The sequence below is a fragment of the Brienomyrus brachyistius genome, chromosome 18, assembly GCF_023856365.1.
Source record: "Brienomyrus brachyistius isolate T26 chromosome 18, BBRACH_0.4, whole genome shotgun sequence".
NCBI classification, from domain to species: domain Eukaryota; kingdom Metazoa; phylum Chordata; class Actinopteri; order Osteoglossiformes; family Mormyridae; genus Brienomyrus; species Brienomyrus brachyistius.
Window position 1 is genome coordinate 16,821,256 of NC_064550.1, and position 27,285 is coordinate 16,848,540.

The 27,285-nt window shown below is 45.6% G+C and overlaps 3 protein-coding genes across 9 annotated transcripts; 1 reads left to right on the forward strand and 2 right to left on the reverse strand.

The window, feature by feature from the left end:
- Positions 1-74: 74 nt before the first annotated feature.
- On the reverse strand, positions 75-5,897 carry alg5 (ALG5 dolichyl-phosphate beta-glucosyltransferase). Its single transcript, XM_048983101.1, has 10 exons — positions 5,561-5,897; positions 5,167-5,338; positions 4,729-4,775; positions 4,376-4,444; positions 3,924-4,016; positions 3,483-3,596; positions 3,304-3,363; positions 2,501-2,652; positions 1,267-1,352; positions 75-500 (listed from the first exon to the last, which is right to left on the reverse strand). Exons 1-10 carry the CDS (start codon positions 5,624-5,626, stop codon positions 385-387), a joined length of 975 nt encoding a protein of 324 aa, XP_048839058.1. The 5' UTR covers positions 5,627-5,897; the 3' UTR covers positions 75-384.
- Positions 5,898-6,043: 146 nt separating this feature from the next.
- exosc8 (exosome component 8) lies at positions 6,044-8,963 on the forward strand. 2 transcript variants are annotated; one of them, XM_048983103.1, is made up of 12 exons: positions 6,044-6,230; positions 6,380-6,467; positions 6,703-6,739; positions 6,891-6,954; positions 7,131-7,204; positions 7,289-7,334; positions 7,422-7,527; positions 7,692-7,737; positions 7,814-7,910; positions 8,109-8,229; positions 8,510-8,616; positions 8,736-8,963. In XM_048983103.1, exons 2-12 carry the CDS (start codon positions 6,451-6,453, stop codon positions 8,852-8,854), a joined length of 834 nt encoding a protein of 277 aa, XP_048839060.1. In that variant the 5' UTR covers positions 6,044-6,230; positions 6,380-6,450; the 3' UTR covers positions 8,855-8,963. The 2 variants fall into 2 exon arrangements, with proteins under 2 accessions (XP_048839060.1, XP_048839061.1); XM_048983104.1 differs by lacking the exon at positions 6,044-6,230 and having other exon boundaries at positions 6,372-6,467.
- supt20 (SPT20 homolog, SAGA complex component) lies at positions 8,871-20,965 on the reverse strand. 6 transcript variants are annotated; one of them, XM_048983095.1, is made up of 24 exons: positions 20,870-20,965; positions 20,150-20,235; positions 19,832-19,867; positions 19,620-19,745; positions 19,226-19,352; positions 18,879-18,982; positions 18,450-18,566; positions 18,292-18,345; positions 16,977-17,116; positions 15,438-15,594; positions 15,268-15,324; positions 14,844-14,915; positions 14,405-14,574; positions 14,261-14,293; positions 13,881-14,001; positions 13,687-13,792; positions 13,420-13,578; positions 12,779-13,082; positions 12,447-12,583; positions 12,173-12,228; positions 11,967-12,080; positions 11,751-11,847; positions 11,024-11,130; positions 8,871-9,745 (listed from the first exon to the last, which is right to left on the reverse strand). In XM_048983095.1, exons 2-24 carry the CDS (start codon positions 20,150-20,152, stop codon positions 9,608-9,610), a joined length of 2,535 nt encoding a protein of 844 aa, XP_048839052.1. In that variant the 5' UTR covers positions 20,153-20,235; positions 20,870-20,965; the 3' UTR covers positions 8,871-9,607. The 6 variants fall into 6 exon arrangements, with proteins under 6 accessions (XP_048839052.1, XP_048839053.1, XP_048839051.1 ...); XM_048983096.1 differs by having other exon boundaries at positions 13,420-13,575; positions 20,741-20,927; XM_048983094.1 differs by having other exon boundaries at positions 20,741-20,927.
- Between the last annotated feature and the right edge of the window lie 6,320 nt (positions 20,966-27,285).

Consider the following 27,285-nt stretch of genomic DNA (forward strand, 5'->3'; position numbering starts at 1 on the left):
TCTCTTTGGACAAAAGTGTCTGCTAAGTGCATAAAAGTAATATAGCATTAAAAACAGTGCAAACACACACAACATTAAATTTGTTTTTCTGTATTTTTCCAACTAAATTGTTTTAAGGTTACCCTCAGTTAATTCAGTGAGGAAAACCTCTTTAAATCCAAATAAAATTGAAACATGGCATCTACAATGCAAGTGACCAAAATCAGAATATAAAATAAAATAAAAAAAAAAAAATTCATTGATAGCACTACGTGTCCATCACGTTCTATCACACCCCACGGACACCAGTCATTGTGTCGGACACAGCATTAAAACCGCATGTAACAATGGATGGGCGTGCATCTGCATCCACAGTGCCACCATGCACACGGCTGCATTTTGCGTCTAGTCGGCTTTCTTCTGGGACTGCAACTTCCAGACACCGGTTAGGTAGCGCAGGCGGATGAACACCAGGTCCCTCCCCATCTGCAGCCAGCTCCAGAACGGCACCAGCTTGGACCCTGGGAACAAGCGGCCAGACATGGGGTGTGAACTGGCCATCGTCACGGCGACCACATCAAAGAAACCGTAACGTGGCAACAGCCACATACTGTGGACAGGTACCAAAATAGTACGTCCTCTCTGGCCCTACATGTCTGTCTGCCTCAACCAGACGTTTGTTCTCTCCGCGCGTTTGGTGTATCAGGCCCATGGGCAAAGGTACCTTGGCAGATTCAGGGGGCCCAGCACTTTATAAGGACCCCAAAACCCATAGTTGGGGGCCCACCTGGCAAAACCTACTGAGGCACGCATGGGAGTTCTACTTATACAAACATGTCCTGAGGGCAGAAGGAAAAATAATAGGTTGTCTCTCTGAACCAATCAGATTGTAGAGGAGGTGGGACCAACCAATTAGATATGTTGGCCCCGCCTCCTCTACAATCTGATTGGTTCAGAGAGAGAACCAATAATTTTTCCTTCTGCCCTCAGAACATTAAAACTCCCAGGAGCTACTGAAGCAAATTATATACAAGTGGGGCCAGTATTTCTTTAAAATGCCAACCCAAGCCAGTGACCCAATTTTGTCAGGAGGCCTACATTTCTAGTAACACCACAGATTAGGCCCCCAGAAAGAATGCATACACAGATGTGAACTACTGGAAATGTGCAAATTGGCTGTACGCCCAGACCCTGTATATCTAACTCCAGTGCGGATAGATAAAAGGAGCATCACCTTTCAGACAGATTCCGTTCCTCCTGGAGGGAGGGCAGTTATCCGTTACCCACCTTCAATCTCCGTCCAGTTCACCGCCACCTCTGCAATGGGGATCTTTAAGCACTGGGCGATGTACAGGAGCTCCACATCGAAAGCCCTGCAAAACATCAGTGCCACTGATACTACACACAGTCTCTCCATGTTTCACATGTGTGGTTCCCCCGATCATGGAATGAGCTGCTGAACCACCTTCAAGAAACGGCTGAAGACCCATCTGTTCCAGGAATTCCTCTACTAGCCGGATATTTCTTTTGTTGCGTAGCTCCTGCTCTCATACTGCTTACAATCATACCTCTGCATTTATTAGAAGCTCAGCCTACCTGCACTAGTCGACTCCTCGACAGCCGTATTTTTATAAAGTGCTATTTGCCTCACTTGTATGTCACAAAAACATCTGCTAAGTAAAAATAACTGTCAAAACACATAAAATGTAAACAAGCAGAAACACGCATGTCGGTGCATGCTCACGTCTGCTTACTTACTAGGGTACGGCCACTTTGCTATTAAGTGCATTGTGAGTTTGCGTCAAACACGCCAGTGAAAAACCGCGTGCATGGCGATGTACTTAGCGATTTAATTTGACCGACTGGGACTTCATGCCGCACTGCCAGTGCGTTAACCACAGTGGCACTAAATCAAAACATGGAGGATCCCCTGTAATCACCACGGCAAATGGAAAGCCACGTTCAAAGCATGCCTCACTGCCACGACATTGGAGCGGAGCCTCGGACCGCTGCGGAAAAAATTCTTTGACATTTAAATCGTGCCCCCCCCCCTTGCAAAACGGAGGGAGGTGGCTGGGTGGGGGTTGGGGCACGGGATCTATGAGGCTGCGAGTTTGCATTTCTCTGTCAGGTGAGTGGGAGGGCCTTGGTCACAATGTGGAGCGCAGTCCCTGAAAGTAAATCCTGCACCACCCCCACGGCTAAATTAAACTGCTCTTGGTATCCGGCTGCCACTTCTTCAGTGTTGTGGCCATCAGCGGAAGGTTCTGGTAGCACAGGTGGACAGAAAACCTTAACCGAAATGCCACTTATTGATAAGAACCTGCCGCAGAACCGCTAGCAAATGGAACACGATCACTTCACAGAGGATGATGAAAACGACCTTCCCCAAAACCCACAGAAATAAAATTCTTCACCGTGATGTACCTCTGAGTCCATGCCCTTCACTAGGAGGATACCTGCCATACCAACTTAGCTCAGCTCTCCTGCAAAGGGAGCACCCCGAGCTTTGGACACCTACCAGCGCTCCACGTGCAGAATGGAGAAGGTCTTCAAAGCAGCTTCTCGGGTGAACAGCTTGAAACCGCACTGGGTGTCCCTGATGCCCCTCACGCAGAAGAACCAAACAAGGAAGTGGAACCCGTACATCAAGAAAGTCCGGAACGCAGAGCGCTGTGGTGGGCAGGGTCAGGTTCAGGGTTAGGGTTAGGGTTACTGTAAACTAGGATTACCGCAAATATTGCAAGACACCAGGTCCCACTGACAAGATTCACCATTCTTCTGAATAATAATGAATGAATGCAACTTTATTGATCCCCGTGGAGAACTTCTCTTTTCTCCTGTCCCACCCTGCTCTCAACAAGGACACACACAGATGAGATAAGGCTTGGGGATTTCAGCGAAGGACAGCCACCTATGGCGTCCTGAGACTCGGGGTTTAGAGCCTTGCTCAAGGGCCCACGGTAATGATGGACAAAATGACGCTTCATGAACCATTTGCTGTATTTTTTGGCCCCACTAGATGGTGCTCTTGGCTTGCATTAGGGCATGCTTTGTGCCCTTTTTCTGTATAGAGAGCTCCACCTAGTGGGGTCACAAAAATACAGCAAATGGTTTTTGAAGCATCATTTTGTCACTAGCCCACAGACATGTGACTATTCTGCTGATGCTGGGCTGGAACCAGTGGCCTTCTGATCAAAGACAGAGGCTTAGCAAATAAAACAACTGATAAAACACCTCTCTAGTATTTTACACACCCATTTTCTAGCTCAGGGATGAACTATGTAGAACAGAAATGCTTGTGCAAACACAAGCATTAAATACCTGAGCTACAGACTCCTTCTCCAAATGTGCCCTGGATCCACAGGAAATGGCCATGTTCTCCTGCAAGGCAGACATTGCTAATCAATCGCTGCACAGATCCCAGTGTCATTGCTCCCTGGGTAAGCCTTGTGTCCAGTGCACTGAAAGTGGTGTGGCGCACACAGGCATGTAAGACCCACCGGTTTTGGCTTGATATCCTGGAGTGCAGCCTCCACCTTCTCCAGGTCTGGGAACTTTGTAGCGCCGTCTGCATCCGCCATCAAGATGAGCTTCCCCCGAGAGCTCAGTGTGCCCTGCGGAGACCAGGATGGAAGACCACATGGCAGATAATCCCTCTGAAAAATCTCCCTGGCCTGCTATGTCACGTAAATTCTAACCGAAACTCAGTAGCAAAAATTAAGAGCTTTAGCCGATTTTAGACATGCAAACACGATCACGCTCCAAACAGCGGAAGAGAATATAAATGATGACATTTCTGAGTAAAATGTATACAGTTCAAAACAATTAAGTGCCCATAAGAAGAGCACAGTGGTTCTTTTGATGGGTTGTGTTAATTTACCACATTTTCTTAGCAGAAACAGGCCAATGGCAGCAGTGATAAGCACAACCACAGGACTCACCATCATCACAGCGCCACCCTTGCCACGGTTCTTCACCAGGGTTAGAACCCTGACCTTACTGGCACCGTACCTCTTAGTGTATCCCAAGGCCACCTGGGTGGGGGAACCAAACCTCCATGAAGCGGAGCGTTCCACAGATAGGAAACTCCCAGACTAAAAGCGGGGGGTCCTATCCCTACGGGGAAAGGGCTTTGACCCGACAAGCTAGTGGATATGAACCTAATCTGGGAATCAAGAGTCTACTGGCTCAGGAGCTATAAAGTGACCAGGTATTAACCATGAAAAACTGGGATGTTTAATAAGGCACAAGATTTTAAGTTAAATGAAAAGCAACCAAAACAATCAAATATTAGGGATACAAACTCATTCTTAAAATAAAAAAATAATTATTGTTGAAATTAAATGATTAAAAATTACATATATACACACGGATTAAAATCGTTGATGTTTACCTCTGTAGTCTTATCTTTACTACCATCATCAACCACAATGACTTCATAGGTGAATGACGACTGCTGCTTCTGCAAGAAGGCAACGAAAAACCGCCATTGTGCTGAACAGCTCAAATATTTAACATTACTGCCACCTACTGGCATCTTATTACCATCAGCATAAAATTTGAGGTTGGAAGTGTTGACCATATCATAGGAAACTACATTCCCAGATTCATTTAAAACTCCAGAGAGTTCCCGGTCTTTTGAAATGACACCGACTAATGTCACCACCTTACAAAAACACACGTTAGACCCACTGCTTTAAAAATGTGCGTCTAAAGAGAACATTAATATAAGTTTAGTCTGCAGACCTGTCTGTTCTCCAGGTATTCCATAGCTTCTTCCATCATCACAGGTACTGATTGAGCAAAACAAAAGCATCAAGTTAATCGGCTTCACTCACCAAGTTCACTAAAGTTCCATGATACAGTAAACAATTTAGTCATTAGTTGACATAAATATACATATGAAATTGATCATTTTACAGAGTAGAATACAAAACAATGCCAATTTGCAAGTTTAGTACTTGCATTAGTACTTTTTTTAAAAAGTGTCTGAGATTCTTTTTTGCCTTGCTTTGTCGGAAATGTTCTTACATTGTACAGATTATATTATACTGAATTATGCCCGAGTAGCATATCTGAACATTACATTATGCAGAACAAGAATAAAGTGAAATGCAAAATAAGATTTCCGTTTGCTATTTATTCGACACTTTGTACGAAAGGAAAGTAACGGGAAGGACTCACGTCTCAGCTGTTCGTTGTAAGAGGGCACAACCACCGTCAGTTCCCGAGAGTGTGGGGTCTGCAGGAAGGGAAATTCTTCCCTTTTGCCTTCTTCGGTAAGGAAATATTTCTCCTTTTCGTGGCGTCTGAATCCGACCATTTTGGAGGCACTGAGATGTGCTGTAAGCAAGATCTGCAGAAAAGACCGGAGTCAAAAACACAAAACTGCGACGTCAAACAAGTAGTCGACAGTACACCGGTATTTCAATTACACTGTGTCAAACGAAAATGACAAGTGACATTTCTGCATTCATAAAACAGTGGCCCCAGTGCGGGTGATCCAGGAAAATCTGTTCATCCTTTAATAACAAGCACACCATTTGGCCAGCAAAGTTAACAGAATAAAACCACTCACCAACAAAAAACTGATCACTACCAAGGCACCCAGTAACTGAAGTAAATCAAATAACCCAAAATCCATTCTCCATTCCCAGTGCAGCGAACCAGTTTAGCAGGGAATCGCACTGTGCTGGACTGGTGGAATGAATATGCAAGCTGGGTAACCGATAACACCAGCTGCTGTACTTGACTTTCACAGTTAACAAAATATATATGTGTATATACAGTATCAGGATGCAGACATGGTGGTAAAACAGACCGCCCCGTCCAGATCACAGAAAGAAAGCCATGCGGAAGCCGAGCATTGGGACTCAGATGCACCACATCATCACAGCGGTCCAAGAGCCCGCCCCTCGTCCGGATCCGACGCGGGAACTGAACAGCGGCCCCTGCTGGCCGGGAGTCAAAGTCAGGATGGAAGGCAGATGGAAGAGAAAATAACGCATTTTAAAAATAACTTAAGCATTTTCATTGCGCGATTTAACATTTGTTTTGTAACTTATAAAATACAGTGAATTACATTTATGTATAACATAAAAATGTATCGAATCTGCGTCTCCTGAGGGGTGTTTTGATATTTGGTTTCGTGAGTTTCGCCAAATTTAGAACACATTTTAAAACTACTAAAACGGTTAATTTAACGAACATCGATAAAAAATTAACTATATACATAATACAATTTTAAGGTACCGCACCATATAACCATTTACACTTATAGTCCTATTTAATGTTATATTGCTCTTGATAATTATGTGAACATTGTTTATGCCTTTTATGTAAATGCTAATAATCGCTCATTAGATGTAATAATCTGTATATTTTATTTTTCATTGAGAATGTGATTTATTCAAATACGACGAATCTGCCGTGAGTTTCACGTGTTTTCACCAGTTCCACCACAACATCATGGCGGCTGGATTCAAGTGAGTGAAATTAACGCTACTGGGGTTTACGGCTGGAAATAAGCTCACGGCTGATAAGCCGGACTTTTTAACAATGTGATGTCGTTGTTTTAGTTTTGTCATTTGTTATAAATGCACATTTCGTGTAATGTACTGTTTCTAACTCGTTTTCTCTGTAGGTAAAGCTTGACAGAATTACCAAGAAACTTGTATAAATAGTAAATAAAGCATTTTACCGTATTTTCCCCCACCTCAGAACTGCAGAGCCTTTGGAGTATCACAGAAGTTTTCTGGTAGGTGGTAGATAGATTGTAAATGCAATTACTGTCTTTTATCTATTTGCCAGTATGTCAGGCAAAGCCATGTAAAGATAACGTAATATTAGACGTATAACAGACTATGGGGATGCCCAGCAAACAAATGAAGATACTTCCTTCCCTTTAGAAAGAAAACTGTCGACCAGATGGGAGGGAACTGGGTGAATTCAGAACCACTACACTGAATATTGGTGAGTTTTGCTAAATTGAGGATTTTAATCCTTAAACAGCATAATTGCACGAGCTGGTTAATAGGCAAACATTTCGCCCTTTTCTCAAACGACAGTGTAATCTGTACACGGGAAATATTGCTAGAGAGTTATTTTTAAAAGTCTCTGAATTAAATTTTTGCACCTTGCTGTCCAAGGTTCAATATCCACCGCGAACGGATCGGCTTTGGTGAAGATCGGGAACACAACTGTCATTTGTGGGATCAAAGGGGTACGCTCCGCAGAATTCCTGCTGGGAATGATCCCATTTACAGTGCCGCACAGCATCTCCATGCCATCTTTTCTGCATTTATAGGAGCTGACGTCTCCACCGAGTGATGCTTCAAATAAGGGTTATATTGGTGAGTCATCGCCCTTAACTCAGGTTGTTAAAAACTGAGAAGTATTTTTTGGACTCATTGACTTACTGTAACTCTGGGGTGTCGCAGTGCCCAATGTGGACCTGCCCCCACTGTGCTCCTCGAGGTTCCGCCCCGGTCCACCGAGCGAACAGGCGCAGGTAGCTAGCCAATTCATCGCAGATGTCGTCGACAGGTACCCAACCGCCTCTCCTCTGAACGGCTCTGTCCCTGACCTTGTACATCATGATTGCACTGTAGTTTACATTGAAAAGCTGGGCCTGTTAAAATGAACCGTTGTTCACGCTTGTTGGAATACATTGATATCCATGGTGCCAGATTACTCTTTGTTTCTTGTAGCTCCAACGTGATACAAAAAGAGGATCTTTGCATTGAAAAAGGGAAGGTGAGTCTCTTCTCTGTCATGACTTTCTGGCAGATATGGGAATACAGCAGGTTGATGACTTCTCTCTACTTTGTAGCTCAGCTGGGTGTTATATTGTGACATTATATGTCTGGACTATGATGGGAATCTACTTGACACCTGTGTCATAGCTCTGCTGGCAGCTCTGAAGAACGGTGAGCTCTGAAAACATTGTGGATGTTTGTCTGGGGTATAGCTGTTGAACTCCAGTTGGATCATATCAATGGTACAAAATCCCTCAGTGGGCAGTAATTAAACAATTTCTTCCAGGATAGAACTATTCTGATCTTAATGCCTGAGAGGCTATGGCAACTTTTTGTATTTTTTTTTTAACCATTTTTTCCCCCTCACAGCGAGGCTTCCAGAAGTTACGATTAATAAGGAGACAGGCCTGGCTGAAGTGAACACAGACAAGCTCCACCACGTCAATGTGTCTAAACACCCAGTTGGTTCATCATTTTCTGTTTTTGACAAGTAAGTCTGGTTGGTGTGATGGGAAGGTGTCACGCTTTGGGTTTCGTGGCAATTTCAGCAACCTGTTAAAGACATTTAGGTCTAGTGTAAAATCTTATTTACCGAGTGCACCTTTACTGTACCTTTCAGTATTTGACTGCAGTGTAAAATGGAAGTGGTTACATTTGTCCAAAGTTTGGTGGTTCAGCAGGCTAACCCCTGAGCTTTTCCTTAAAGGATCTTCCTTTAAATTGTGCTTATGGTTGAACTTGTAACGTAACACGTTTCCATTGTGCAAAAGCACCATCGTTATCGTTGACCCGACCGCGGAAGAAGAGATCCTGTCGACAGCGATGATGACTGTGGTTACTGATGAAGATGACAGGCTGTGTATGCTGCATAAACCAGGTGACTCCCTCTGTACCCTCAGATGTCGTCAAAGGTTTCAAATCACTGACTTTTTCTCCCCAAAAAGTCTGCTGTCCACCTGGCTGGTCGTAATCTTGACCACAAACCTTCTGGCTCAGGTGGAAGCACTTTATCTGGAGAGAAGCTGCAGGACTGCATCAGCCGTGCCGTCACGCGACACCGTGAGGTCAGCAAGCTGATCGAGAAAGTCATGCACAGCATCGAGCCGGATAAGTGAAGACAGACATGCGGCATTTGCTCTTTTCTCTAAAAGTTGTATTTTCCACTGTCAATATATATTCTTTTTTTATCGCAATAAAACTACTGACAAATAACTCTTACAAAAATCTGTATCTGGGTCCGGAAACATCAAATGCACGCGATTCCATACGAATATACACATTCTCCATGGATAAAAGGTGAAGGTTTTAAAACGGGTCAACTGGAAGTTACATGTCAAAAATGGTGATGTTTAGGGCTCCTTGGGCCTGATTCCGGAGATTGCTTCTGTTCCTGGTTCCTGAATAGCTCTGACTGATCTGCCCAATACCCCGCCCTGCTCTTAACAGGTATAGATTTCATTATTGCATGGCCTGAGCAGAGCAGAAAATCTGTTTAACATTAGATTTCCATCTCAGCCATTCAGGATTAATCAAAAACACAGTAACATACCTTTAGCGTGTTTAGCTTTTTCATTAAGTACCTAATGAGACAGCGTGTTGGCGGCTCAGGAAAAGGGATAGAGGGTCTCCGGAAGCAGGTCAGGGAAGATCTTCTGGAGCTTATGATAAGCCCAGATTTCTTGGGGCTAAAAGGGGAGCCTTGTCTCAAGGATAATCGAAGCCCTGCGATGGCAGAATCTGCAAGGCCGCTGAAGTGTTTAACCCGAAAAAAGCTGGTATGTTCCAGTAGAAGCAGACATGAGTGCGGGGAACAGTCTGATGGAAATGAGAGTTCGCCAGTGTTCCAGTGATGATGCCGGTTGCCATGGTCACGATTTGGGCAGTGACTGCGGCGTGCTGCGCTTCCTCTTACTTCTTGGGTGGCTGGCGGAATGTGGCCGCGCCCCCGCCGCCAAAGCCGTTTGCTGCTGCTGCTGCTGCTGCGTTTGGTGCTGCAAGAATCGCAACTGTGTGGTACAAGGGGTAGGGGGAGGGGGGGGGAGAGAGGTGGTTAGTCCATCTAATGTGGTACCTTTGGGTTTCCCGACGTGACCTGGCTGAGTGTGAGGGCGTAAATGCCTGGGGGGGGGTGGTTAGTAAAAGCTGGAATGATATACAGAACGGACGGGTGGGGGGGGGGGGGGGGGGGAGACTGCCACAAAAAGAAGGTAAAAAAAAAACAGCAGTTATATGGTGCTTGGAGATGCACACAGACCCAAGACAACGAAGAAGATGACAAACGGGCAGCACCAGATGCAGAGGAACCTGCACACAGCCTTGTTGTCTTATCGCTTCGGTCGCCCATGACCACTGCACACGTCCGGAAATCTAACTTATCTCCCGGACGAGCTACTACTCCCCGGCCATGCCAACAGACCCCCAGCTCAGGAGCCTGACGCTCTCCGGACCTGCCACTCGGGCAGCAGGAAAGCTGGGGAGAATTCAGCAAGTCGGCCAATGAACTGAATGCACCGTAAGAGTGGGCGGAGTTCCGGAGTGTTACGCAGGCGGCGGAGCAAAGAGGAGAGAAGGTTTGGTTCACTGGCTGCACAAGGGGAGGAGAAAAATTCTTCAAAATTCAAATTTTTTTATGCATCAATTTTCCATCTATTATAATACTTCTCAGCACTGATGTGGGGACTGAGTACAACCACAGCTCAGCGCTGACAGAATTAACTGAAAAAGAAAAAAAGAGAAACCTTCACTGTGACCAGAAGGGGGCGACAGTCCCTTAAGGTGCCACTATTAAGGTGCTGTCTCCATCCACATGCAGTGAAGAAGAAGGAACGCCCAAACAAGAGTCGTTAGTATGTCACTATGGAGGCACGACAAAGCCGACTGAATGGTGGTTAAAAAAAACAACGAAAAAGGATAAAGGAGAAAGCCAAGGGGGGGGGTCAATGGTGACGGTCAGATAGTGCTGCAGACCACAGGCAGAACCGCCGGTCAGACAGAAGCGGTCCGGGTCAGGCGTCCCATCGAGCAGACGGGACTGTACACGTTTCGGAGAGCGTCGGCCTCCCGACATGAATAATAATAATGAACAAACAAACATCAACCACAAACTAAATGCTATTGAGAATAAAAAAAAAAATGTAAACACCAAACTGAAAAGTTTAACTATATCAAGCTCTGTGTTTTTTTTTTTTTTTTGTGGTGCATGACTAGATATATATATAAAAAAAAAAAGTAAATTAAGCCATTTTCTGTTTTGGACACAGGACTGCTGGGAATGGCTGCATTACTTGTAGCTGCGGCTGGTACTGCTGCTGTAAGGCAGAGGACAGCTGGAGCTTCGGAGATGGCAGACTCGGCCCAGGCCTGTCCGGGCCACAGCCCAGCTGGGACAGCACTACGGGGGGAGGGGGAGAGGACATGGGAAGGGGGCGGAGCCAGGGGTACGGTGGATTGGGGAGGGGGGGGATTCAGAGGATTCGGAAAAGAAAGGGGGAGGAAACAACAAAAAAGGATAGAGTGTAGCACAAAGGGGGGGGTAGAGGTCAGAGGTCACCTCTTAGTCATTAAGAACGAAAAAAATTAAATAATGTTACTGTAAAAAGAACATTTTGATCCACAAGTGTGTAGGGACGATCTACGGAACGAGGAGAAACAGGAGGACAGCAAACCCATTAGTGTCACGGCCGTTAGTATCTATGTGTATTAGTGTGGTCGTAAGGGTTTGGGGGCGGAGCAAAGTGGGACTCCAGAGGAGAGGATGATTCGAGTCGAACCAGGAGCCAACGGAGGGGTAACAAGGCCAGTGACTGCAGTGAACTATATTGGGGCTGGGTTGCAGGTGATGTGACCCCCCACCCCAAGACGGCATTATGGGGGCCGTGACCAAACCTGACTGATGAGACAGACAGACAGGGTGTTACACACAGCGATGTGACACGGGCATCCAAGAATGCGTGGGGGCTTGCTTTACACGTCTGCGTGTGTCTGTCTGTGTTGGGCGGTGTGAGCGCGTACCTGCTGCCTGGGGGGACATGAAACCCCCCAGGTTTATCACTGCTGCTTGGGCTTGACTTCCCAGACTCTGGTCTGGACCTGCTGCTCCCTGATCAACCTGAAGGTGGCGAAAGAGGCATGGCAATTCAATCATCGTTGTTCTGCTTCGGATTTCCACATGTACACGTGTGTCTGAACACCGACAGGGATGCCCCCCCTTTTTGTCCGATTGCTCACCGGCTCCCCCTGCTGTTGGGGGCTGGGGGTGGCTGACTGACTGCTCTGCTGCTGGGGGGAGAACTGCGAGACCTGCTGCTGGAGGGGGTTGAATATCAGTGGGGTTGCAGGTATCTGGGGAAGGTTTGGGGCAGAGAAAACTCAGTAAGACTCCAAGATGAAAAGCAGCACACAGCTCACAAGTCAGGCTGCGGGGCTCGATATACCTGGAGCAGATTCAAGGGGCGAAGGCCTGGAGAATTACCCAGGCCAAAGGGACTCCCTGGTTTGTAAAGGAGACAGAAACAGCATCCCTGTGCATCAGCCGGCAAGATGAAGTCGTCAAATACATTCATATTCACTTATAATTTCATTGACGTAAACCCCACAATATTTACCGACGACATAGTTCAAGATTTCAAAGCCTCAAATAGACATAACAGAATATCTAATTAATGGTTAAAAGTTTTAATGGAGGTATGGCGGGAACTGGGGGCATACCTCCTTGTGCTGTGGGCTGCATGGTGGGCATGAGGCCAGCAGGGGGCAGAATCCCACCAAGGTTGATCCCTGGGGTGAGTGCACCAGGGTTGCAGCTCAGCATGGGGTTAGAGCCGCTCATCAGGGTCTGCGGGCCGCTATACATGCAGATACGGAGAGACGTGGGAGCATGCGCGCACAGACAACACACACACACACACACACACACACACACACACACACACACACACACACACACACACACACACACAATCAGAATCATTGGCATGAGCGTGCAGGAACTGCTCGGTGGAAAAGAAGCGGCTGGCAAAGCGAACAGAGTCGGCTCTTACCAGACGGATCCCACCACGTTGATGAAGTTGAGCCCAGTGGGGTTGGCCATGACCTGCGAGGAGGAGGTGCCGGTGGTGATGGAAGTGGCCATGGAGGACAGTGGTATCGTCATGACCGGCAGGGCCTGGCTGAGGGCCATCTGCTGCTGCGCGAAGGGGGCCAGCAGGGCAGGCTGGGGGGCCACGGCAATGTCTGGAGGGGTGGGCGTGACTGAGGGCGTGGCCGCCTGTACGTCCGCTGGGTGGGGCGTGGAGCACGGGGTGTTGGTGGGCGTCGGCGTTGACGGCTTGGGGGTCCCTGATCCTGGAGGTGGGAGTACAATGCCTGATATCACAGCTACCAGCTTGACTCTATCGGGGGGGGGGGGGGGGACTAGTGGGAATGTTCTGAGGGCAGAATGAAAGATGATCGGTTCAGAGTGATAACCAATGAGATTGTAGAGGAGGTGGGTCCAAGCAACTAGAGGAGGTGGAAGATATCTGATTGGTTGGTCCCATCTCCTCTACAATCTGATTTGCTATCTCTCTGAACCAATCATTTATCTTTCTATCCTCCATTTTTGTGACAGTAATACTCCCATGAGCTCAGCGGATCTGCTCAGTGGTGCTGGGGGGGGGGCGTGCCTTAGTAGCATGCTTACTCTGAGAGGATCCCAGGGGTGACAGCGCCGCGGGCGACACCAAACCCACTTGGCCCAGTTCCAGGGAGTGCTTCCGGGTCAGAGGTTGTGCCTTGGAGGGAGGGGGCGTTGTGCACTTCAGCTGGCTGCTGGACGTCTGGGAGGAGTATGGAGGACCTGCTGTAACAGGAGCACAATGCAGACGTGACACAGGGAAGACCCATGAGCCTCACCCCGATCCCCACTTCAGGGGTGGAACCACGACTGAGCGGCACATCCAGCGCTTACCGGAGGAGCTGCTAGCGGCGACAGACGGCAGCTTGATGGGCGGGGGCCGGTGTTTCAGCGTCTTCCCCAACATGGCAGGCTGAACGAGCAGTGAATAGCCATCGGCCTGCATGAAACCGGACCAGACAGCCGTCACCTGCCGCAAAACCGCCTCCCTCAACCCTAATGCATCAACGAGATCCGGGAACCCTCACCTCCGGCTCCCCCCCAGGGGATGCTTGGCTCCGCCCCCCTCCCGTGCTCTCCGGGTTGTGCGACATCTTCACTTGACACTTGACGTCTCGCTCGTACACCTCTTTGTACTGATTCAGAAACCTGAAGAGCAGTCAATGACACAAGGCCAACTTAACAAGACGCTCCAAGGGACCCTGAAGTAAAATTTGCTCGGAAAAGACTGAACAAAAAAATCCAACCGCAGAACCCCAAGAAAAATCGAAATAAAGTCGGCATTAAAGACTTGCTTGTCCAGTACAAGGTTAAACAACCAGGAGAATATCCCAGGAATCATAGGGCACAAGGCAAATATCAAACATCGCAGCCATTAACAGAATGTAAATCAAACTCCGTAACTCACCTATCAGCATCAATCTTTGATCCCATTAAGAAACTAGACAGACCACATGCAGACAAAGAAACACAATCAGATGGTCCTCGAAACCCTTTTGTAAACACAAACTCTTCTGCCGATACAGGAGCCAAAGAGGAGTTTGAGGCTCACGGTGGATGAATGAGATGCAAGTTGCTCCCCCCGTCTTCTAATTTGGGGTCCTTGGCAGTGTAGATCTCCCCATAAACCTGGGGGTCGCCCACAGACTGGAAGATGGTCACTTTTGTCTTCTGCACCTGGCCGCCCACTTCACACTCGAAAAGATAGTCGTCCTTCATGTCCTTTGGAGGGAGGGAACGATGCAAGTTCAAACCAGGGGTCAAATGTTGTCAGGATTTAACGAATGTGCTTTATCCCGCATATTATTCTATAAGTTACATAAAAACTGTAAACCGTCACCTTGAGAAAATAAATGTCCCATCAGCAGGGAAGCTGAAATAGCCTACAAGTCTTCCAAAGGGTCACAAGCTACTTGTGACAGGAAACACTCCACAAATCTATAGAAATGACTGGTTCATCTCCAGCAAAATTCCCCCCCCCCCCCCCGTACCTCAGCCGGCCAGACAGAGGGCTGAGCGTCTTCCAGCTTGACGGATTTCTCCACCACAGCATACTTCTCCACCTGGATTGAGAACGGTTTGGGTGGAACACAGATGCTCATTTCACATCCATCTGCATATAGCTGCATGTAGTGTTTGGCCACAGAACAAATGAGACCCCCACCCTTGCAGGGTCAGCCTTACACATCAAGTTGGGGGGGCCAAAATCCAATCCCTGCTCAAAGCACACCTACTACACCTGGTAATTAGCTGATTAAGACGTGGTTGAGCAGTGAAGTCTGCAAACTGTGCTGGATGTGGACCCTCGCAGAACGGTAGTGGGGAACACTGTTGTAGGTCAGAACACTGCTGGCCAGAATGGCCGAGGGAAGCTAAGAGGGGTAGGACCGAGTGGGGGGGGGGTTTCTAACTCACGTCGACTTCAGATGGGGCGGTTAGCTGGCAGCTGTTTCTTCTCCACATATCTACACACTGTAGGGGGAGAAGATAAGTGTCACATTCCTGTTTACCTCATACTTGGCAGAAGCACGAGTGCTGAGGCTGGGATATGGGGGGGGGGGGGGGGGGGGGGGTTCTGAACATACATTTCCAGCTTTGGAGATCTTGAGGTCTATCGAGGGGGCCGGCTTTCGCTCCTTTCTCTTCTGCAGGTAATCATAGAGACGCAGTTGGGGGGGAGGAGGGTAGTGGGCCATTTCCTGCTGCCGGTTTAGTGCTGCTCTTGAGTGCCTCTTAAAACACCTGGGGGGGGGGGGGGGGGGGACCAGAAAATAGGAGTTAGTAAGCTCAGACGCACTCCTATCCCCTCTTAATAAACAATACCTCATTGTTGTAAATCATTCACTATATTTATTGTATTGTTTAATATACAGCTCTAGAAAAAATCCAGACAATCTCCAGTTTCACTAATTTCTCAATTTATGGGGATGTATCTGTATAAAATATACATGTTTCGCAAACTCCAGCCTGAATGTTCCCCCCTTCTCGTTAATAAAGGGCTTCTACCTTGTTTTATAGGACTTCAGTCCTGCTTCTAGGTGCCTGATACACACTGTCCTAGCGGTGCACCTCACACCTGCACTTAATGTTTCCCATTCCTTCTGAAGCTCACTTGATGTCATCCTCTGATTCATGAGAAACTCTTAGATAAGCCAGCGGTCATCTCTGCCATTATGCCAACCTGGCTGGTTTTTGGCTATTCCCAGTGCTCACAAACACTGTGTTTTACAAACACTGAGCCCAGTGTAACCTTCTGCCAGAAGAACCACGATTTATAAATTCTAATTTTTAATTTTAATTAAAGTGGTCTCAATTTTTTCCCCCCCAGAGCTGCATATTTTCTTTATTACTGTATGCACTCCTACATTTTTTTATACATTTATCAACCACACTTGCACATTGTCCAAGTCAACCGAATTGTACGCGACATCATCTTGTCTTAACTGTGTCTGCCAGGGGCTGTAATACATACAGTCGATAACAACAGAAGACAGATTCTCTTAATGCGTACCGCTTCCTGGGCCGGGGATTCAAACCCACTGGATATGCGCTTTGCTTATTATCCCAAATTTCGGCCTTTGAACAAACACCCAACTTAACTTGCTTCAGTGAAATATTCAAGTGTGTAAGTAGGCAAACACCTTAGTACAAGAATAATAATGATTCCACAAAGGATTTCAACATTGTCAGTGTCACCACTGGCAGAGCTGAGAGTGACATTCCTCAGTTTTTGGTGTAGGTGCTTGTCGTCATCTGAATAGCGACTTCCTTAATATTTCTTTGCAGATGGCAACTAATGATAAGAACATAAGAACATAAGAACTATACAAACGAGAGGAGGCCATTCGGCCCATCAAGCTCGCTTGGGGAGAACTAAACTAATAGCTCAGAGTCGTTAAAATCTTATCTAGCTCTGATTTAAAGGAACCCAAAGATTCAGCTTGCACTACATTATCAGGAAGGCTATTCCATACTCTGACTACACGCTGTGTAAAGAAGTGCTTCCTTAAATCCAGCTTGAAATGTTCTCCCGCTAATTTCCACCTATGGCCACGAGTTCGTGTATTTAAACTAATGCTGAAGTAGCATGATGACAGAATGAGGAAGAGAATCTGCCCTCTCACCGCTTCATGGATCGCGTGTTTATCTTCTGCTTATTGTAGAGCAGGCGGTTTGCTGTACAGGTGACAGAAATGGAGGGGTCCAAGCATAAGGGCTCTGCCGTGGCCAGGATCAGCTGGCTCTCCAACTGCAGTTTGTCATCCTGTGAAGAAACACAGGTTGAAACAGGCTTGCTGAGGGGTTCAGAACTAGAGACAGTTCGGCTTGAGCAACTGGTGCCATCTGTCCAGTGAACTACATTTCCCATCAGCACTCCTGGCACACAGGAATTGAGGCTCATGGGAAATGAAGTCCAGGGCTACAGACAGCGGAGCCAGACCAACAGTTACTAGCTACAACTTAATAGATGTTACCACTGTTTCCTGCTCCCCAGAACTAGGTACAGAGCATTTTTTGCAAAATGGGTAGGTGGGGGTGGTGTAAAGATAATAGGATATATCGTAGTATTTTGAAATCTTGGTGATAATCGACAACTTTATCATGTGGTACACCTGCCCCACATGCCAGATTTTATCGGTACCATCTCAACGTACCAGAATTGCATTGTTTTTGAAAATGTGGTCAACATATCGTATAAAAACTGCATATGGAAGGTATGAAGGTAGATACTGGGCAAAACTAGGTTTGGTTACTGTCCAGTGTTTCCCCTACCATTATATTAGGGGGGTGCGCACCCCCCCCAACGGCACCTCCCACCCCCCCTTGAATGTCAAGTTAATTTTATTTTCTATATAGTGCCATATCACAACAGAAGTCATTTAAGGTTACCTTTCCTATAGAACAGGACTATACATTGTGCTTTTATTAAACAAACTAAATAACTTTATGTTATTTATCTTATTTACACAACAGCTTGTCCTTTTTGTCTCTACACAGTCACGTGTTTACAATTATTCTCTGCTCTCTGTATCGCGCATGGCGGAGCCCTGCCCTATGCGCGCGCACAGACACATGGGCACATGAGCACACTCTCACCAGCGGACAGAGAGCGCATGTTGGAAAATATGTCGCGTCAACCAGCTGAAAAGCAGAAAAAAATCAAAAGGCTCTAGAAATGTTCTTCCACAATCCCAGAAAGATACACGGCAGTGAGAAAAGCTGCATATTCTGTGGATAATTGTCATAAAAAGAAATGTTCTGATGTTTAGTTCAGTTGTTAAATTGACTGCTGTCATTAAAAGAAACACATGAACACCATGAATCCTGCCGGGGTCCGTCTGCCCCCACCCCCCCCCCAGGCCCAAAGCTGTAAACATTGGGGAATCACTGCCGTCTATCGCTGAATCAGGGGCAGTGATTCAGGAAAAAGTGTCTCACCTGCGTCCATTTGTGATGGTCGCTTGTTAGGGTGTGGACGTCACAGATCAAGGTCTGAAGAAACAAAACGGCAAAATATAAAAATATTAATTCTCGAAATTGAAGATGATAATTAATAACAATTTTAACAGCAACAACAACAGACAACAGAGTGTCACCTGCATGGTCGGCCGCAGTAGGATGTACCGGTTCTGGTACAGAGGCATCTTAGTGTTCCCAGACTGCCTGTAGTCTCTGATTTCTGCGATGACGCAGCCACTGTGGAATATGTTCACCTGAGTGTGGATGCAGACGCGTTTTCAGCAGCCGAACAAGATCATACGACACAGCACGACAGATCACAGCCGACGGTTATTCAGTTAACTAGCAGAACGAGCAGAGTCTATCCTTCCTGACATGCAAGAAACTGCTTAATATAATGACAAAGGATACAAACAAATAAAAAAAATAAAAACAAAAGCTGCAAACAAAAGATGTTCTGCTTATTCCTGCCATCCCACCCTGACCAAAACCCTTGGAAGGTGGACAGAGATGGTCATGGAACAGCAGTTTCTGCAGTGCTGCTAAGACCCATGTTCACTGCTCACCTGGGCCTTCTCCAAAAGGTCTAAGAGGACTGGCGGAAGCTGCTCTCCATCCAGATACTCCAGCAACTCCCCCTCTTCGTAAGGCAGCCGGATCGTCTCAGAGTCTGCACAGCGACAGCGGGGCAATAAGAGGTTTTAAACCGGACAGGTGGTAGCTCTTCTGAAGATGAAATGTGCTTCGAGCTTAACAGCTTTCACATGGGTTTAAAAGCTCACAAATTTCAAAACCCCCCGCCCTCCCCAATAGCCAAAATTCTACTCCCCATACTCAAGGTGCACGGTTTGGAATAACAAGCCATAATGCATTCTGGGAAATAACAAGCCATAGTGCATTCTGGGAAAACTACCGGATCCATTCTTTCCCCTGAGCATCAGGGAGTAGCCTTCATTCCCAGGGTAGAGGTTGACCACAAGACACGACACAGACTCCTGGGAGACCAACTTCTCCAGTAGATTGACATTCCTCCTCAGCTTCTGCATAAACGGGAAGCCCAGTGTTATGAAGTTGTGGACGGATTAATGTTGGCAAATATGCTAACATATAGATTTTAGACCATTAACCAAAAACGTTGCAGAGACAAACCTAGACTCATGACACAACGACTAGAGCAGAGTACTAAAAAAAATATCAATACTAAAAAATACTACAAAAAAATGGATTTGATTAACCACCAATCGATACTAATTAAGTCTGCTCTTCCAGCCTCCGTACATGTTCTGGCTCCCTCGACTGGCTGTTACCTTTAACTCCGGCTCCCTTTCACACTCTTCAATGTACAGTTCATAGAGCTTCTGATTCAGAGACTTCCGTCCACTGGACGAGCATCTCCTTTTGACTGGCCTTTGGCGGGCACTTTCCACAATGTACTTCAGGGAACAACAAAATATATACAAATCATGCCTGCATTTGTAAACATTAATAAATATTAACATGCCACCTAAAAACTACATACCTCTGCTCGATCCAACGCATATTCCAAAATGTGTTGCTGAAAAAGAAAAGTTGGAAATTACTTCCAAGGTACAGAAACATACAGGGCAATATGTCTGTATGTGTTCATACTTACAACAGAAGCAGAGGAGTATGTATATTGCAAATCAATGCTGTAATTATAATATATACTGGAGGGACAAGTCCCACCCTCCAAACAGTCAGATGTACTCACAACGTCCCCCCCCCCCTTTTTTTGTCTCAAATAAAAATGACAAAAACCATGTTCGGGGCGAGAGGTGGCTAGGTGATTTGGGTGGGGGGGTAAAGGGGAGCTCACCATCGTGGCCGCCACCAGTTGCTTTGACAGGAGCTGCTGCTGTGGCGATCACACCACTGTCATCCCGCCGGCAGACCATTCAATCCCTAAAAGTTCCCGGGAAATAGTATCAGACAAAAAAAAAAAGAGGAGAAACACTTTCCAGGCAGACGTGCGAGTGGCTGGTCGGCGGCAGCAGAGTATTATTTAACATCTCCCCCCTCCAAGTCCGGAGATCGGATTGCAATTAAAGCTGCAGTCAGAGGAGCTGAAAGAAGCCCAAATGCTCCATGCCGGGGGCTGGTGCCGCACACGCCCGCGCAGTGTTACAGCATTTTCCCCTCGATGGCTGTCACTAGTTGGCGAAGCGCACCGCTAAGAGTTCATCAGCAACACAGTAAAATGGATGCATCGCCTCGCATTAACATCTTCATAAACACAGCGAAGTCCGACACTCAAAGTAGCCTATTCTAGGTTAGCACGTTAGCTAGTAAGCTCTCAGTATGTGCTGTGCGAAGCAAACTCGAATCCAGCTCTATCTGCTGCCCCCCTCCCCCTAAAAAAACTCCCATCGGTTTTAAAATCCAAAAAAAAAAAATAGAAATCACTTGCCTTTTTATGCACTATTAAGGCCTCCGTGCATCGTAAAACGGCGCGATTTCAGTAAATCGGGGCAAAAAAAATGCTAAATTATTTCAGTGTCTTCTCTGAAAACAAAATAATAATAATAAAAAAACTCACAGCAGCCATTTTCTTCCAGTGTAACAACAGAAAAGTGAGCTTCCGGTACGTGGGGTGTGGGAGGGACCCAGAGGCGCGGGCGAGGCGAGGGGCATCGGTGTCGCGCATCGGAGGCGCGCCGCGGAGCCGCGCTTCGCCATCTGCGTTCAGGCAGCGGGCCGCCTTTAAATTATACATGTGACAATAATCTGAACAAATGCGATCAGTAACATTAATATTACACCGTTTATATTATCATTGTTATTATTATGCCATCATTATTATTATAATCACATATTTTTGTTTTTAAAAACTGTCTTGTAAATATCATGGTTCATTAATTTTAGATAATGCTGGTCACTCCGTCAACTTGATTTATACAGATATGTGCAAAGGTTTTCTTGTTCACTAACTGATGACGTTATAATTTTACGATTATCGGGACATGGTGATATTAATAGGGACTGTAGGTTTTGCATGCAGCTCTCCATCTGCTTATAAGTGTCAGGGTGGCGAAGGGCCAGGAGCCTAGGATCGTAATGAATGGGCCCATTTTGCGAGAGAATCATGGGTCACCTACACACGAGCTGCAATCTAGTGACACCGAGTGGCCGCAAAATACCCGGAAGAAACCAGTATGACAGAGAGCAGAGCACGCGCACACGGAGCCCAGACCCATCGACACACTGGGAAACGTATATAAAATTATTTTACGTGCATGCTTCTTTACACTCTCCAGTGTAGCTCAGTGCAAATTGCAGGACAAATACAAAGGCGCGGGAAAAGAAAATAAATAAATACAGTCATGTTTTTAATATGATTAAATTGTTGACAGCACGAAATTTAATTTCACAACTGTCTCTCTACGCCAAGTCTGACTGATGGAAGGGAAGTGAGTGCAATTAAATCTGAATTTGATTATATGTCGCTGCGCCAATGAGAATGGCGTGTTTAAAGACTTATCTTCTTTTCCTTTCAATCCAGTCCGAAATAGAGAACGATGTTTTCCATTGAAACCTATATAAACAGACCGAAAGTAGCTGACCTGGAATAATAAGGAATTCACAGCGTTATATGAACACGGAACAGCAGAGGGCGCTGTGCGAACGACATACATAATGTCCGTCAACGTAAACTTTACCTATGTAATTGGTTCGCTATTTTTTGCAGTAATTTCACGTATATTTTACGTTTTATTTTATAGGTAATAATGCATACTAGTGATTTGCAATAAATATATTTTACAATATGCTTTATTAACATGTAAAATCAAATCACTTGCAATATTATGGTTATTATTGTTATATGTATTCATAAATTCATTTTACAAGATGCTTTTAAATATATTGACACTGTTAATATTTGCATGCGTGCAAATCATTCATTTACCCATCTTCCACCAGTTTTCCCAAAATTCCCCAAAAATAGTAGCCCAGAAAAGGTGGCACAGTCACACTGGCAAGTGAAGATAACAAGGGACTAAACTAAACTGGCAGGTTGATAACAAGGAACTAAACTAAACTGACAGGTTTATAACAAGGGGACTAAACTAACTGGCAGATTGATAACAAGGAACTAAACTAAACTGGCAGGTTGATAACAAGGGACTAAACTAAACTGGCAGGAAGATAACAAGGGGACTAGACTAAACTGGCAGGTTGATAACGAGTAACTAACCTGAACTAGCAGGTGTATAACAAGGGGACTAAACTAAACTGGCAGGTTTATAACAAGGGGACTAAACTATACTGACAGGTTCATAACAAGAGGACTAAACTAAACTGGCAGGTTGATAACAAGGAACTAAACTAAACTGACAGGTTTATAACAAGGGGACTAAACTGGCAGGTTGATAACAAGGAACTAAACTAAACTGGCAGAAAGACAACAAGGGGACTAAACTAAACTGACAGGATTATAACAAGGGTACTAAACTAATCTGGCAGGTTGATAATAAGGGACTAAACTAAACTGGCAGGTTGATAACAAGGGGATTAAACTAAACTGACAGGTTTATAACAAGGGGACTAAACTAAACTGGCAGGTTGATAACAAGGAGACTAAACTAAACTGGCAGGAAGACAACAAGGGGACTAAACTAAACTGGCAGGAAGATAACAAGGGACTAAACTAAACTGGCAGGAAGACAACAAGGGGACTAAACTAAACTGGCAGGAAAATAACAAGGGACTAAACTAAACTGACAGGTTAATAACAAGGGCCTAAACTACAGCACCCTTAATCCACCACCACATCATTTGTGTTTGTTGGAAACCTGGATTTCAGACACACAGCCTCAGAGGTTCAAGTCTCTTTCAGGGAAAGCTTCACAGGTAAAGAAATGACAAAATTTACAGTGTGCACTGAGATTTCTCACTGCTGGTGTGTATTATTCATAGTCATCACCTTGTCGAGAGCTAGAGAATCTCCTTTGTGGAAATAGTTCTAGAATGCCATTTGGATAAAGTATGCCATATTTCTCTGAAACAACCTAGATGTGGCCAAGATTTTTCAACAGAGGCATGTGTGTGTTTCCTTAGTATTTTGAACACAGGAGAGAGATCAATGAGGACAATTTTGCCATTAATTAAAAGAGAATGTTTTTGTCTGGGTCAATGTATTTCAGCAGCATTCCTTGAATCACGAGTGTCCATAATGCTTGTCATTTAGTGTCTGTAGACTTGAGCCTTAACGACACAGAAGGGGGTGAGTGGGAATGTCTTCGTCACCACTGAAGCTTCCCTCCTTTGAGCCGATGTCCCCTTTATGGTTTTGGCAGTGCTATGCTCTGTTCATGTACCAGAGTGTCTATCCAAACAGCTGGAAGTGTTAATGTAGTAAGCCCTCCCTGCTGAATTCGACCTACAATATGCCAATTAATGAGCCTAGTTCTGTAATCCCCGGACTAGATGCTGCAGTCAAGTAGCACTGAGGCTAAGGGGGTGATATGTAATCTGGACTCAGATAACTTCTGTCCATGAAACGCATAGCTGCCAGACCTTTCTGCCAGCCAAACTATCGACTAGAACTTGTTTTGAAGCTATTTTGAAACAGCATATTATCCAGGAGCGAGCAGACCAAGACCCGTCTTTTGCCTTCAAACTACGCTAAGCGTTCATGACTCTGGGTGCCTAGGCGAGCGATGTAGACCTACCTTGCCCACACAGGCTGCAGGCGCCCTCCTTACATTGGGAGACCAATTCATTTTGCACTCAGAAGGCTGATGGTAGGTTTAAAGTGAAGCCCATGCAGCCTAGATGGACAGCTGCGCCTGGATAAAACTGGGTGAGAGAGCGCAATGTGGACCACCTGGTCCTACGTACACCATGATGTCACACCACCTTCCAATACAGACCGGATATGGTGACAGTGGCAAACTACACTTGGCACAAGTGTTCCATTTGAAAGGCAATGCAGTGGTACCTCGTACTATTTTTCTCTAAAACAAGTTCCTGTTTGCCGGGAACTCTTATTTGTGCGGAAGTCCTTAGGAGGGAGCTGTTGTATCACTGAAAATAGTGACTCTACACTTAGTGATTCTGGTCCGGGGGCAGATTTTATTTATTTATTTTATTTTCTGCCATAGTTTGGGAAAATTTTATTCGAGAAGGTGGATACTGGGAAGGAGCTGAATCAGGAGAGACAGGGAATCAGGGATACTGGGAAGGAGCTGAATCAGGAGAGACAGGGAATCTGGGATACTGGGAAGGAGCTGAATCAGGAGAGACAGGGAATCAGGGATACTGGGAAGGAGCTGAATCAGGAGAGACAGGGAATCAGGGATACTGGGAAGGAGCTGAATCAGGAGAGACAGGGAATCAGGGATACTGGGAAGGAGCTGAATCAGGAGAGACAGGGAATCTGGGATACTGGGAAGGAGCTGAATCAGGAGAGACAGGGAATCAGGGATACTGGGAAGGAGCTGAATCAGGAGAGACAGGGAATCAGGGATACTGGGAAGGAGCTGAATCAGGAGAGACAGGGAATCAGGGATACTGGGAAGGAGCTGAATCAGGAGAGACAGGGAATCAGGGATACTGGGCTGCCACAGTCTGGGCTGGAAGGAGAGCGTCAGTCTTTGCAGACGTTGGACCTTCAGACCTGCTCTGATCTGGGTTTAGTAACGGTTCAGTACTTCTGTACTGAATCACACTCCCTGCTGTTTCCGTGGTCAGTTTGCGGCCCAGTAAAAACAAAGCTGAAATGGAGATAAGTTTCCTTGTCCAGCTACATGGAGAGCTTCTTATCTACCATATGTTCAACCCACACAAGAGCACGAGGTGTCGTCTGAAGGAAGATTTCCTGACTCTGTCTCAGATGTTCTCACGGCCAGCTATGTAATTATAGATCATCAGAGTGGACCAAAAGCTTATCTCCATCTGAACTTTCACCAAAGGGACCACAACACAAGGAACGTGGGTGAGGCTGATGTATGTTACGGCAGATTTCCATTATGTTTATGAAGCGGCTTGGATTGTAGCTGGTGCTATTGCAAGGAGCCCTGTCCTTTCTGTGAACAATATGCCAGACAGAACAATATGCCAAACACATCTTGTGCAAAATCCCAAAATATATGCACTGCCAATTTCTTTGCTTTTAGGTCTTAGGAGGACTTGTGGTGCAGTTTGTGAATTATCCAGCAAGATCTCTTGTCAAGAGTGACTGTTTAAACACATCAGCTCTGCTCAAATGACAAAAAGAGCCCCCCCTCCCCAAAGACATAAATCCACCACTTTGTGGGCAAACGATCACACAACCACCTTCTCAACTGCTGTCCCAACTGCACCTTATTAACTCGGAGTCTGACAAATACCAACACCTGCCATTTTAAGGAAACAGATGCCCACAGTGAAATTACCTATAACAGCAACAGACAGCTCATTTCATGTGAGAATTCTGAGTTTAAAAGTTTAAACAACTGTGTTAATAATACTGTATTTAATTTATTGTTTGCATTACATTTACTTGTTTGCACTACAGCAATATATGTGCATTTGTCTGTGCACCATAATTTCCTCCTGGGATCAATAAAATGCATCTTAATCTTAATCTCAATCTTAATCTTTAATGAAGACCAAGAACCTATATATATAAAGACACAGCCACTTAGCTGATCTGTACATCTGATCATCTGATCTGTAGATGGATGAAAGTTTTGGCTTGATCTCTTGGGCTTCCTGGTTTCCCGTTCGGTCTGGATTTGAGGTTTGCCACAAGAGTACTTGTGTCAGTGTCCATCAGCTTTGGCTTGTTGTACGTTAATCCAGGTTGAGCGGGGGGGGGGGGGGCTGATTAAGGGCAGGGGTCTCAACATCAGTTTCTGGCTCACTGTGTGTTTCTTCTCTTGCCTTAACTGACCCAAGTATATCTGCCGTACACATGAGCACACATGTAAACTAGAAAATAAGCAATTTGTATTCATTATGAGCTAGAACAGTGGTCTGGCAAAGGATATTCAAACAGAGAAACAGAGTACAGACATCAGCATGCAACAAAGTGTACGAAAGTCTGGATCAAGTGAAAATATCAGTAATCTGTGTGTGTATATATATATATATATATATATATATATAAACTTATATCTAAACTCCACGCATCTTTTTCCTCTCATTGATTCTTTCCCTGCATTGTGTCCCTTTGGCATGTGAAACTCTCCCCGGTTCTAATTACTGTAATTCTGAGAAGCAGCACCTGGACATTCAGTTTCAATAAATTGGCTTTCAGAGAGGTGAAGCTGAGTGGCCTTTCTGTACTCTCACATTTTTGCTCCCTCCTCCGAATGAAACGTGCATTTCATGACTCTTTTTGACTCCTTTGCACTTACTTTGTTGGTTTTTCAGCCCCAGTCCTTGGGGATCCCTAGACAGACATTAGGGGAGACACAACCTCATAATCATGTGACAATTTTTTATATGATCGGAAAGGTTTTAACACAGTAGGGCAAACTTTCCAAAATTAAGATACCAGCATAGAATTGTCCAAAATGTATTTGTTTGTTTATCAAGCACAATGCAAGGTCATTCAAATCATGGTTGGGCTCACAAATGCTCTTCTGGATAAATGGACAAACATTCCCACAATCGCACTCCACAATCTTGTGGAAAGCCTTCTCAGAAGAGCAGCAGTTGATATAGCTGCAAGGGGGCAAACCCTACATCAATGCCTATGGATTTAGATCGGGACGCCAAAACATTCCTGTGGGTGTAATGGCCAGGTGTCCCAATACTTTTGTCCATATAGTGTATAAAGGGTTTATAAATGGTTTATAATTGGGTTATTAATTAGGTTGTAACACTTTATCCAGCAGGCTGTCAGGATGCTGTCCATTACCTCCCCACTCTGCCCACCGGCCCTGGACAGTAATATACTCACTGACTACCTCTGCTTTTTGTGTTTTTTGTGTGGTACCTTTTTAATATTAATAATATTTAATGGAC